Source organism: Somniosus microcephalus, chromosome 5, assembly GCF_052327205.1.
Source record: "Somniosus microcephalus isolate GS21.2 chromosome 5, FLI_Smic_1.0, whole genome shotgun sequence".
NCBI classification, from domain to species: Eukaryota; Metazoa; Chordata; class Chondrichthyes; order Squaliformes; family Somniosidae; genus Somniosus; species Somniosus microcephalus.
The window spans coordinates 273,660,690-273,674,397 of NC_140991.1; the positions used below are offsets into that span (position 1 = coordinate 273,660,690).

The 13,708-nt window shown below is 43.5% G+C and overlaps 1 protein-coding gene across 6 annotated transcripts in view; it reads right to left on the reverse strand.

Moving 5' to 3' along the window:
* elmo1 (engulfment and cell motility 1 (ced-12 homolog, C. elegans)) overlaps window positions 1-13,708 on the reverse strand; it is a 351,678-nt gene that overhangs the window by 173,879 nt on the left and 164,091 nt on the right. For all 6 annotated transcript variants that reach the window (XM_085988968.1, XM_085988965.1, XM_085988967.1 and 3 more), the window contains 2 exons: window positions 4,730-4,852; window positions 2,697-2,825 (listed from right to left, as the gene is read on the reverse strand). In XM_085988968.1, coding sequence (XP_085845094.1) covers window positions 2,697-2,825; window positions 4,730-4,852 — 252 coding nt within the window. The remainder of the gene's footprint in view (window positions 1-2,696; window positions 2,826-4,729; window positions 4,853-13,708) is intronic.

Genomic DNA, 13,708 nt, shown 5'->3' on the forward strand with positions numbered 1-13,708 from the left:
GACAGTTAGGAATAGAACTAGGAAAACGTGGTCCCACGGAGGTGGATCACAGAGGAGAGGAGATGGATGAGAATGAAGTGGCTGACTGCATTGAAAGTTGCAGAGGTCAAGAGGTATAAGGGGGGGATGGGCGGGATAATGTGCCACATTCAAAGTCACATAAAACTAGAACTTAGCATGGGTCAGAGAAGTCAGGCACAGGCTTGAAACAGCACTGAATCAGACGCTAGATTCATGCAAATCTATGCTGGGAAGTCCGAGTAAACTTTGTGGGCAGCGAGGTGAACGGCGAGTGCCGACAGCAAAATCTGGGCCATTACTCTTTTGGAATATTTACTATGTTGTACTGAGCCTCAGGCCCATTTGCGATGTTTATAGTTTTCACCTCTTTGCTGACTTCCCTCTTACTGTGGTGGTATTGAAAGAATTTTTCACGGTTTTGTTTGCCTTTTTCCATGAATCGCTTTGCCCTGTTCATGACTGCTGTGTAATGACCTTGGTGGAAAGTCAAGGTGAGAAGTTGCATTTCGTCGCAAATACCCTTCACGTTAGAACACCCGGAATAGCCCAATTCCTGCACTTAATGTTCCTACCCTACCAACGCTCAATGTCTAGGTTCACACATCATGAACGGGCCACTAGGGCGGGACACTGTAGTGCTCCCTGTATCAATGAAACTACATCCCGGCAAGAGACCTCACCTTCAGCGGAGGAGAGAAAGGTAGGGAAAGAAAAGAAACAATTAAATCTGTTCCCTGTTCCTACTGTTAGACATTATAGCCATTGTAATATAGCCATTGTAATTTTGCAGGTGCTTTTAATTAATCTCACATTTGAACTGGCAGTTAAAATGAAACAAACCCAGAACTGATCGAAGAAACGAAAGCGACTAAGCAATGTAGGTCATCCATCAAACAAGCTTTGTGTGAAAGGAAACAGACAGCTACGCGCAGCGTGACTCTGACAACTGTTAGTTTCTCCCTACAAGTGAGACACTGAAAAATCTGCCCTTAGGATACAGCCATTATGCCAATTCTGGATACTCATCAGACTCCAGAAGCTTTTGCCCAGCTCAAAATTAATCTTCTCAGAACCCCAAGTAAGTCACAAAAGCAGCTGGATATTAATGTGTTACCAGTGGGTAGCCTTTGATTTGCAACCAAAATGTGTGTTTGGAAAACTAAAGGGGCCGTTCAATAGTCAAATTAAAACTAAATGGTAATTTACTGATATGGATTATTAAAAAATATACAAAGCAGCTAAAATAATCAACATAATGAATGAGAGACACAATTAAGAAAAATTAAACAGCCAGTACAGAAAAGAAATGCTCGTGGCCACAACAGGATACATAGGAATATATAGGGCTGTGGGAAAAATACGTGTACCTGTGGGAACGAGGGCTCACATTACCCAAGTACCTCAAATGTTCTTTCTGGGCAGTCTGTGGGATCAGCACGCGATGAGTTAAAAAACAGCTTTCTGCTGAGCATGAGATTGTAAGCAAATGTATCTCCACAGATCAGAAGGCTGACCTGTGTGCCTAGCATGTCAGGAATCAAGTCACTTGTGTTTATGGTAATAAAATTATCGGAAGCGTTTCAGAAGGCAATAAAATAATTAGAAGAGTTAAGTGCCTGTTTGTTTAGTTTATGTTGTTATTCTGCTGTCATTTGTATGCATCTTGAATGTACTATGATTTATTGGTGGTATGCATGGGATGTAGTGATCAAAGGTGAAATTTGGTATGAGAGATGTGAGTGAACCACTGTTCAGCAGCTTGTACTGGAATCGTGAAGTCTCAGCTCTCATACGGGTTTTGTGAAGTATGGGGTTTCAATAAAGATTGATCCTGCAGTGCTGCAACTGAGTGTGCATGCAATCTGGTGTTTAAAGTAACGAGGCGAAAAAGAACAAGGCAATCCAACAGTACCGTATAATTATAGATAAGTAGAACAAATTTACTTATGGAAATGAATCTGAATTAATATGGCATTCTTCACTGTAGTGATAATTGCCAAGAATCCAAAGGTTCATGGGGGCACATAGCTGGAATCCTTTTATTACTCTAGCGAAATTTTATTTTAAACTTTCAATTTAATTTGCATTATTATTAACTCTTACCATGCCACAGACCAATGATCCTATCCAGCCACATCTGAGCTGCCAGCATCATAGATGGGATGAATCAAGCTGGTGTAGCCCTTCCTGGTTTGTGTCAATAATGTGACTGATTGGCCTATTTGTAGATGTGATAGAACCAAGTCAATCCGTTAAATTATGACACTTTGACTGGCTGAAAGACCGGCCTTCAGAGCCAGTTTTCAGCCATCCAGGTGCATTGTCCACCCTGCCACATTGGATGTAGGGATACAGGAAGCAATATGAACTAAGTACGGTCAGTGTCGTTGACTTTTAATTAAAAAAATGAAAGGCTATCTAGTTTCAGGATTAACAAACAAGAGGGGGCAAAAAGGAATAGTGTAATGAATTAACTGGCTTTAGCAGCATGGCCAATTCCCCATTAATACTGGGAACTTTTCCAAACTGCAGAATCCTGATTCTAGGTTCAGTAAGGACAGAATTCTGAATAGAGCAGATGGAGGAGAAATGAATCTCTCAAAACCCCCAGCCTCTTAAAACAACCCAATAGTTTCCGCCTTTGGAGTGTTTTCTCAGTAGATGAGTGTACTTACAATGAAGCCCAGCTTTTTATAATCTCTGGTGTACATGGACTTTCGCTTCTCAATACTGCCGCTGTTGCTAGGTTCCAATTCAGCGTCGAATGCAATCCTGCGCAACTCGAATATGATATCTCTTTGGGCCTGTATAAGGAAGCAAGAAGCAGACTACTGATAAAACAGAAATGAACGAGTGTAATGGGCGCAAGATTACCTGTGCAATTAGTCGAAGAGTATTTCTCTGCAGGTTTACTATTACCTTCAGTACCCTGCAAAATTGGCTGTCATTATGCTACAGAAAGTCAACAAGGCCAAAAAAAAGTACAGCAAAAAACAATTTCCATTAACCCTGCTGCATCAACATTACCAAGAACCAGTACCAACCTAATACATTTATTTAAATTTATATTTCTGTTAATTGTTATGCTCACCAAGCTACAGGATCTGATGGCAGCTTTAAGCACGCTCTGGTCATATATAGTACAGGCCAGCTGCAGGGTGCTAGTTTAGTGTTAATCTGTGCCAAACTAGTGACACTCTTTGTAATCTTGTCTATCCTATTTAGTACCCATGGTATAGGAGGTCACCTCTCACTCACCTTTCAAGGCTGAAGAGCCAAGACTTTCCCACTCTTTCCTCATAACACTGTCCTCCGATACTAGGGGTGAGTTTTTCTATTATTCCCCTCAAACAATGAAGGTATTGAGATACTTCTTTGCTGCTGCTGAACTCATGTCTCCTAATTCAAGCTTCTCAGCAAGATAGCCAAAGGCATGCAGCAATATTGCAAGGGATTCCTTCCATGGTCTTGGGTCAAAACAAGTTCACTTATTCAGTGAACGTTCCAGCACTCCAAGTCTTTATTCCGCCCGAAAGACAGATGTAGTATGAAAAAATTCACCCACTCACCAAGCTAGTCTCGATTATGATAGAGCCACAAAAATTTTGATAGTTGGTTTACATATTTTGTGCTTATGAAATTGAGAGCTAGCAAGTGGAACAATTCCTACTTTGCCTCCCCGTAGCATAGATGCCTTTAAGGGGAAGCTAGATAAGTACATGAGAGAGAAAGTAATAGAACGATATACTGATAGGGTGAGATGAAGTAGGGTGGGAGGAGGCTCATGTGGAGCATAAACACCAGCATAGACCAGTTGGGCCGAATGGCCTGTTTCTGTGCTGTAAATTCTATGTAATTCGTCAGACAGCAATAAGCATCCCCAGGTCATGTACAACATGGGTTATCTTTTCTTCAATACAGAGTTTTCACTACACAGCCCAATGTACTAAGACCCCATCTGAATGTATCCCCAACTACACCACCTCATTCTCCAACATCATTTATTCCTCTGTGCAAGGCTGCCCAATTAATATCACTAAAAGTTCAGGGCTTTATGTTCTGTGCCGCCAGGGGTATGGAGACGCAGTGGGTATGTTACTGCAACTAATAATCCAGAGGCCTGGAATAATAGTCCAGAGAACGCAAATTCAAATCCCACCATGGCAGTTTGAATTCAGTTAAAAATAAAAATCTGGAAATAAATAAAAACTGGCATCAGTAAAAGTGACCATGAAGCTGTTGGGATTGTCGTAAAAACTCAACTGGTTCACTAATGATTAATATAGGGAAGGAAACCTGCTGTCCTTACCCAGTCTGGCCTAAATATGACTCCAGATCCACAACAACACAGTTGACTCTTAACTGCCCTCTGAAGTGGCTTAGCAAACCACTCAGCGGTTCAAGGCAGCGGCCCACCACAACCTCCTCAGGACAACTAGGGATGGGCCATAAATATCGGCCTTACCAGTGACTCACCCGTCCCGAGAATGAGTAATAAAAAATAAAACTCCCTGTATTTGAAGGTTGCAGAAACTAATTGAATTCCAAACTATTTGCAGCAGTGAGAGGAACAAGACTGTCAGCAGCAGGTGCAATAAGGAGGCTTCCAAACACAGCACTGGCTGCCACTGAATGAAACAGTGTTGGGGTATAACCATCTGGCAGATCTCTTGTATTAGTGTAAACGTAGAGAGAAAAAGATACTCACCTGATCCTGTGGATCCATTTTAGTCATCATCCGGTCTTCCAGAAGATTAAAAGTCAGTACTTGGAGGACATACAGTTGGTGGGCCATTTCAGTCTGAATGGTTCGATTTCCACGAATAACATGCTGTTGCACAAAGAATTTCCATTCAAAAAAAATAGCAGCAGTCCATTCATAACCCTTCCTCGTCGACGCTACTACTGATGAGCAATGCATGTGGGCAAGAAACAGCACCTTAGCCCATTGTAAGGCAAGATTTGTGTAATATACAGTATATATGTAGTCCTAAACCATTTATTTCTCAACACACGTTTCTTCCCTTTTCTCCTGCATGCACTGATTACGGTTCAATAGGCTCCATCTGCCCTCTGGTATTTCAACCAAATGGACATTCTTCATGTGCGAGTCTAGAGAGCGAGTGTTGGCAAATGTAAGAAGCATCACAACCCAGCCCAACAATGACACACAAGAGCCTTCCAGCAGAGGCCATTGAATAGTGATCAGGAGCAGGAACAGGAACTCTGGGTGATATTTCCCTACCCTAGTCTGGGAGCACTAAAGCCAACTGCTACTCTGGCTAACACGGCACAGACTAAATCAAACCTGGTACATTCCCAGTAACAGCACTTCATTGGCTGTAAAGTGCTTTGGAGCATCCTGAGGTCATGAAAGGTGCTATAGAAATGCAAGCCCTTTCCTTTCCTTTAATCCAAAACTCATTGTCTCGGCTCAGGGTGAGGCCCATGGAATTATTCCAGGGCTCCAGTCAGTGTCTTCAGAATAGGAGGGGAAGATTTTTTTCTCTCCTTTTGAGATACTCTAAAAGGAACTGGAGCACACAAGCTAGTCAAGTGATAGGAGCCAGATGATGAGAGACCAACAACGAGCATTTTGAAATTTTCAACTTCAGAGGTTGTGGAGTAAACTGCATGTTAAATTGGACAATTTAGGATTAAACCTTCTGTGAAAGGAAAAGACTTTGAAAGATTATAATTTGCCTAATTTTAATTTTCCGGTGTAGGTTTCTTGATCACTGTTCAACATTCTAACGATCTATTTTGAAGACATTTTTAAACAAAAAGATTGGTGGGTAAATTTGAGATGAGTTGGTCAGTTGGGTGAAAATTCTTATTATGGGCCAGAATTTGATGTCAAAATAATGGTGGGGCTAATGGCGCTCATCGTTATTTATGCGTAAAAGGTACAGCAACTTCGGGCGAGGGGCAGATGCTCGGTTAAATGCGAATATCTAAAAGCTGTCAAAGTTGCGCCGCTCCATTGTTAGCTTTACACAAATGGCATCTTGCTGTCTGCCACACCTTTGACATGCATTGAATGTTGTGAATTTCCTGTGTTTGTGCGGCAGAAACAAACTAATCCGGCCGCAGATATTTAGGGCTAGTAATTACAAGCGCAAGTACCCTTTTAATGACATGGTAAGTGTTAATTACTGCCAACCAAGCTCTCTGGCTCTGAAAATTAACTATTACAAGTGTGGAGTCTCATTCCTTCACGTCTTGAATTCTTCAGGGAGATTTTTAAAATGTCAAATGTTAAATTACATTTTTTTCTTATTTTCCTTTCTGTCTCTTTTTTCTCTCTCTCGCAATCCAATCTTTCCTTCCCTCTCCTTATTTCTCTTTCTGCACCTGATTTAACACTGAATTCACTCCCTTTAATTCACCCTCCTTCTCAGGCCTTCTGCTATTTATTTCCCAATCCTTAAATCTCTTAGGTTGCCCTGTTCACTCAGGTCCCAGATGCCCTGTTGCCCTCGCTGTGTCGTTAGCAGCTCGCACTTTCAGCAACTTTGTGGGCAAAAATGGTTTGAGCTGATGGGTACAGGGGCAAGTCTAACTAATGGCAGATGGCGTTAGATGCCCTGTTACAGCAGATTCTGGTCCATTATCTCAAATGGCCATGATGCATCTTCTTAGTGGCCAACTTTTCTACTTTAATAAGGAACTTTCTTTCTCAAATAAATGTAGAGATGAATTGACATTACCTGTCATCTTTTATACTTTGCAAAAAGAATCACTACAGTATTTGGCCTATCGTAGTGTACAACTCAGCTTGCTTACACTGTCATTCACTCTTCAACACTGCCACGGTCATGGCATTATCAGACTCCCTGACAGAACAGACAGATCTAAAAGACTAATACCATTCAAATTGCAATCCCTTGAGTAAAAGAATGTATCACATCATGTGCAGCATTAAGAAAGGCTGAACAAACATTTTCTGTCTCACTGATGCTGCATATGAAACGTAGTCCAAATGAGAACAACCAGGACTAGTTTACCACGGTCAGTGCATTTATGTAGGACTTTTGAAGTTCAGAATAACTTGTATTTATATAGCGCCTTTAGCATAGTAAAACGTCCCAAGTTGCTTCACAGGAGCGATTAGCAAACAAAATTTGACACCGAGCCAAGGAGGTTACAGAGATAGGGAGGGCTATAGCTGTGTAACTCAGCCATGTGCGCCAAGTTAATTTGACTGTAGCTTGAATTTTCTTTCCATTGTTAAGAGAATAAAACCAGTCAAAAGCCTGGGATCCTGTTCACACTAACTCTTAATGTGCTTCCTGGCAGGATGTTCATTATATATCTACGAGACTTTTTGCAGATTGCACTTCTGACTAAAGAAGCTGGTGTGAATATGGGAGCTAACTTGAGGGGTAAAAATTGTCAATTTTTTTTTCTCCAAAAGGACAAAATAAACCTCCATTCTCATTAGAGATTTTCACTGTGGGGCCAAGGACTATAAATGAAAAGTACTAGCCCCTCAATCTAGGAAAGATTGTTGCTTTATTATTCACGTGCTTTCAAAATAAAATCACTTTCCAGACCCTTTGTGAAGCAGTGCATTTATATCTATTAACAGCAAAGCAAATATTCTGAGGTAAACCAGAATCCCTTTCATAGTGTGTCAGCATCTTAACACTGGTGTCAATCTGATCTTTTTTCTCTCTCTTCACTCTCTACCAAGTACAGATTTAAACTACATTAAATAGCATTTTTAACTTCAAGATTCTACTGCCCCCCCCGCCAAAATATTTTCAATGGAAAGGAAAACCAGGCGGGATGTTTAACGGGCGGCCTATCTGGAATCATACATTTTACACGCACACCAAAGTTGAATTTTATTCCCTTAAATTTGTATGGCCTCAAAGAGTTTCTAATTATGAGCTCAGGATAACAAAAAGAAAAGCTTTCTGTAAATTGCTTTAGCTATTCTATGCCTACATACAAACTTTCTTTTGTCTTTGGAAAGTGGTCAAGCATCACAACCTCAGACCATGTATTAGATTTTAACATGCAAATTTATTGAACAATATGTGAACAAGTGTACACAACAATAACTTGCATTTCTATAACGCCTCTAATGTAGTAAAACGTCCCAAGGAGCGTTACCAAACAAAATGTTACACCGAGCCACATATGGAGATATTAGGAATGGTGACCAAAATGTGCGTTTTAAAGGAGAGAGAGGTGGAGAGGTTTAGGGAGGAAATTCCAGAGCTTAGGGCCTAGGCAGCTGAAGGCACCGCTGCCAATGGTGGAGCGATGAAACTAGAACAACAGTAATGGAATATGTAAAATCTGTGTGTTATATTGCAAATTACTACACAGACTACAAGAGTAAACTTTAACAGGACTTTACTATTCGAAGGTCAGGGCGAATCTGCCCAATAAATCCTTACACAGCACTTATATACCGGTGTGGTCACTCCCGGTATTACAGTATACAGCAGCCAAGATAAAGTAGTGCAACACCTAAAATAGTTCTCTTAAAGGTGGACGGTTACATACAATAGTTCTCTTAAAGGTAGAACGGTTACATACACTACAATCCTCCCTTTTTAGCTTACAACATACTTATTCCCCATTAAACATAACATCATAACATATATCCAACTTCATGTAAAAACAGTTCACAGATGTAGTCTCTGCGGAAAACAGTTCACAGATTCAGTCTCTGTGGAGGCGCCTCCTGTGCTTCTTGACTCGGTCTGGACAACGCCTCAGTGGTGTAGCAGTTCCCTGTGGTGTAGTCGGTTCACTTTGCTGGGGTGACTCATCCAATAGTCCTTCACTGGACTTAACAGCTTGAACTTCCGTCACTTCTGAACCAGCATTGCTGACTTCTAAAAGCTTGAGTACCTTGGGAAGTTTTTCTACTTCCAAACTGATTTGGTTCCGTTCGGAGGGACCACGTGCGTGATCTGGTAGGGGTGATAATGGTTCAGATGGGTCATCTTCTTCTGTTTCGTCTTTTCCTTTCCTGCTTCTTGGAGACTCTCTGTGCTCCGCTGCCAGCCACATGCACAGTTCCTCCTCCTCTTTCTCCTGTTGCCTTAGCAGCGCCACCATCTCCCGGTGTTTCTTAGACTTTTTGTGATTCTTCAGGGTTTTTGCACTTCGGAAGATTTCCCCACAAGCTGGGCAGAACAGGTCATCGTTATATTCGGTGTCGTTCAACAGGACGTGGTAATAATCGGTGTCGTCCTGAGCTAGGCCAGCGAGAGGGTCTTTTATTTCCTCCATGCCCAGCTGGACGTTAGTCAGCTTTTGTTCTAATTCCAGACATCTCTCCTGAAGAGACTTCTTCATGTGTTCAGCTTCCTCCAGCTTTTTCTGGGCTTCCTGCAAGTCTTTTACTAATGACCTCATTCGTGATTTCAATACTTCAACTTCATTCGGAGATTGATTGATCGTATTATTCAATCCCTCTACTGGAGCAGTTGTTTCGGCATTCTGTTGTTCAACATTGACGTGAGTCAGCATACTTTTGGCATCCAAGGGTTGCTCTGCTGCCATCTTCTCAGTCTGTGTTGCAACCTCAGCTATTTCAATAACTTTTGAGAGCTCCAAACCCCTCTCCTTTGAAGATTTAAGCTCATGTTCAAATTGTTCCCATTTCAGAGTCTTGTCCCTCAGCATATGAAGGAGTTGGCTGACTGTTAACTCTTCTGACATCATCCGTTTCCCAGTAGCTGCAGGGATGTTTATAACCTTGCCCTGGGGCTCCTTTGCTGTTTCTACTTTGCCATCATCCGCAGCCTCCACCATTCGAATTTCCACAAATGAATCGTCCGGTGATGCTGCACCCAACTTCAGTAGGAGCTCGGAATTCATGGCGACCAAATCAGCCTTTTCTGCCTGCAACCGGCTAACAAGCACCTTCAGTTGCTGAACATCTTGCTCCACCAGATTAGAGCACGTACCTTCAGAAACCGAATCAGCTTTGATTCGTTTGGCCTCCTCGCGCAGACGGTTTGTGTGCTCCTGCTCCCTTTTCTCCATCAGCTGCTTCTGTTGTCTTTCCAGATTCTCCCACTCTGTGTCAAAGAACTTTTTCATTGCTTTCATCTCTTGCTCAAGACGGCAACTCAATTGTTCTAATTGCTGTTGTAATTTGAAATGGAGTTGAGTTCGAGCCCGGTGTTCCTCAGAATTGTGCATGTCTGTAAACTGGACAGACTCAGAATTCTCTGTCAAACTATGTTGTTGTTGTTCAGTGGAATTCTGTTCTGAAACTTTGTTCTCCTCTGAAGCATAAGCATTTATGCACTCCTTCGTTTTTCCAACCTTAGTCAGCAAGTCCATTTTAGACTTGTCTTTCGCACCTGGGCTGGTCTTATCGTCATCAGTTTCAGAGTCTGAGCTGATTGTCTTCACCGAGTTCTCACTCGTTATTGCTTTTAGGTAGTGCCATTCCATGTTTATTTCCCTGATCCACTCCCGTCCCAGAAGTGGTGGACCTCCCTCAGGTAGTACATATAAGTCCATTCCTTGGTGTTCTTTGCCCTTGTCTCTCACCTTGACTTTTATCTTTCCGATGGGGTATACTTTATGCCCCGTGTATGTCTGCAATACGATCTTGGTATCTCTCAAGGGTATATGTGAGAATAGCCGGTTGTAATCCCTTCGATTTATGACTGATAGGGCTGATCCTGTGTCCAATTCCATTTTTACTTGAACTCCGGCTATTTTTAGCATGACCCAGATAGTTTGTAGGTCAGCTTCCTTACTCACATTGTGAATTCTCAGACTACCCAGTTCCTGGCCGTTTGGGTCTGAATCCGAATTCTGTTCATCCGAACTCTTCTCAGCCACCTTGTGTACTTTGCTGTACTTTTCCTGCGGTGACTTTTTTTTGTTGCTGGTCTTCTTTCCTGACCGGCATACTTTAGCTATGTGACCAAGCTTGCCACATTTTCTACATTCCTGGTTTTTAAACCAGCATTGGTTCTGGTCGTGTGTTGTCTTCCCACAACGATAACATTTCGTTGTACCCGAAGTCATTTGATCCACGCTGAGTACCGCTGCCTTCAGCTGCATTTCTGCAGTGCCTCTCGCTGCGGCTTCATGCGATGCTGCAATAAGGACAGCCTTATCAAGTGTAAGATCGTTCTCTTCTAGCAGCCGCTTTTGTGTTCCTTCCTTCGACAACCCGCACACAAACTTGTCTCTCAATGCCTCTGTCAGATTTTCCCCAAACTGACAGTATTTCGCTAATCTACGCAGTTCAACCAAGTATTCCGCGTTGCTTTCCTCTTTCCGTTGCTTTCTCGCATAAAATTTGAATCGTTCCGCCAACATCAGCGGTGTGGGGTTCAAATGATCCTTCAGGACAGCAACAATATTAGTGAAAGTCTGATCCGCCGGTTTAGCTGGTGATAGAAGATGCTTCAATAGCCCGTATGTCTTCGCCCCCATTGAGTTTAGTAAGGTTAGAGCTTTATCATCATCTGCTATTTTATTGGCCTCACAATATATCTCGATGCGTTCTACATACGTGGCCCAATCTTCCACCTCGGAATCGAAGTCGTTGATGTTACCATGCTTAGGCATCTTCACTATCTTTCTGAGAAACAACAACGAATTTGTTCATTATTTTTTTTTTCCAAAAATGGCGGTTTCCCGCGCTTGTCTTCTTCCCCGCCCACTTTCAAAATGGCGGTTTCCCGCTCCTGTCTTCTTCCCCGCCTACTGGCGGCTTCCCGCGTTTCTTCCCCTGGCGGGAGGGGTAAGCTTTGCTCTCGGGCGACGACCGCTGGCTTTCGGGGTTCGTAGCCTGTGCGCCGGCTTCAGTGCGTTCCTTGTTCCCTTTTCTCGGCAGGGCAACCGGCGCTGGGGACAACCCGTTGGCGGCGAACAGTTCCAGCCGCTGGGCGGAATCTCGCTCGGTCTCCCTCGCTCGGTCCCGTTCCCCCTCGCTCGGGCTCTGTCTCTCCTGCTCGCTCGGGCTCTGTCTCTCCCTCAGCGGCTTCCAATCGCGCCTCCCAGCCCTCTCGCAGTCCGGTCCTTTCCTCCCCCGGCTGCGGCTGAGTCCTCCGCGGTTTTATTTATTTATTATTTTTTTTATTTCTTCCCGCGCCTTACGATCCCGGTCGCAGCGCCTCGCGGCCTCGGTAGCTGCCCGGCCTTTTTCGCCGGTCGCGGTCGAGCTGTCTCACGACGCTGTTGCGTCTCCCAGCCCGCTTGTAGCCCGGTCTCTCACACCGGCTGAGTTCCCGCTTGTAGCCCGGTCTCTCACACCGGCTGCGTTCCCGCTTGTACCGCGGCTTCCGTGCCCTTCGCTGCCCCAGTCTCAGCGTCTCTGGCCCCGACTTCTGTCCGGCTCCTTGAACTCGACCGTGGTCGAGTTCACCGCCCTTATCCTCCGTTTCTTTTTATTTCCCCCCTACTCACAGTCAACGTGGCCGACTTGCTTCTCGTGGCTGATCGGCTCACTCACCACCGTGACAGAAGGGACGATCACTGCCTGTTGCTGATGGAAGGCTTCGTGTCTGAATTCTTCCTTCTTCCTTGCTCTGCAGACTCGAGTCTTCTCTCAGCAGAACGACGAGGGCGGATGCCTCTTCTCGACGCTCGTTAACTGCTTCGGATGTATCGCTGCCGCAGGGTAAGATCGAACTCGTTGCCACTGTAAAATCTGTGTGTTATATTGCAAATTACTACACAGACTACAAGAGTAAACTTTAACAGGACTTTACTATTCGAAGGTCAGGGCGAATCTGCCCAATCACTCATTACACAGCACTTATATACCGGTGTGGTCACCACCGGTATTACAGTATACCGCAGCCAAGATAAAGTAGTGCAACACCTAAAATAGTTCTCTTAAAGGTGGACGGTTACATACAATAGTTCTCTTAAAGGTAGAACGGTTACATACACTACAGAATACATCGATATACTTACAGTAGATATTATACTGAGCAGCTCTTCCAACAAAATTAATAAATGATTACGATCTATAATGTAAGATTTTTTTTGTAAATGGAATATTTTCTTCTTGTAGTCTTTACCTGCAGGAACTGAATTGTTCTAATCTATCTCTCTGTAGGTTCCAATCAACTCAAAATGATTTGAGCACTTCAATCTATTTGAATTACCCTGAATGGCTGCCAGACCTTACTGGATTTAAATAACTGTCAGCTCAATTCAAAAGGAGATGCAAGTGGTGCACACGATTAGGAAAAAAAAACTCAATCTTTTTGTTTGAATGTAACTTATTTCCTTGACAGCTGACTAAACCTTCACAACATTTGTATCAAGATCGGCTGAGAACATGCTTCTAACTGCAGCTGGTTTTTGAACTCTGATTAGAGTCGATTTTAAGTGCCTCCGTCAGATAGGAACGGGGGGGCACTGCTCTGAAAATGGCAGTGATACATTGGCTGCCCTGTTCCTGCCAGTTTGGGTGGGATCTCCACATGGGTGGCGCGGGCAGAGCCTATATCAGGCCGGAGCTGATTTGTAATGTGTTAATCGTGGTCCTATGATGTAGGCAAGTGATTTAACAGTTAACCGCTCAATGTGCTCCCTGATTTTGCTCACCTGAGGGGGTCAGCGAAGAATTTTCCAGATATTCCACCCCGCACCCTTGGGTTCCTTTTTCTGGTCTCCTGCCTCTCCCAGGAGATTATATGGCTGCTCGGCTTGGTGTCTGAGCCAACAGAATTCATCC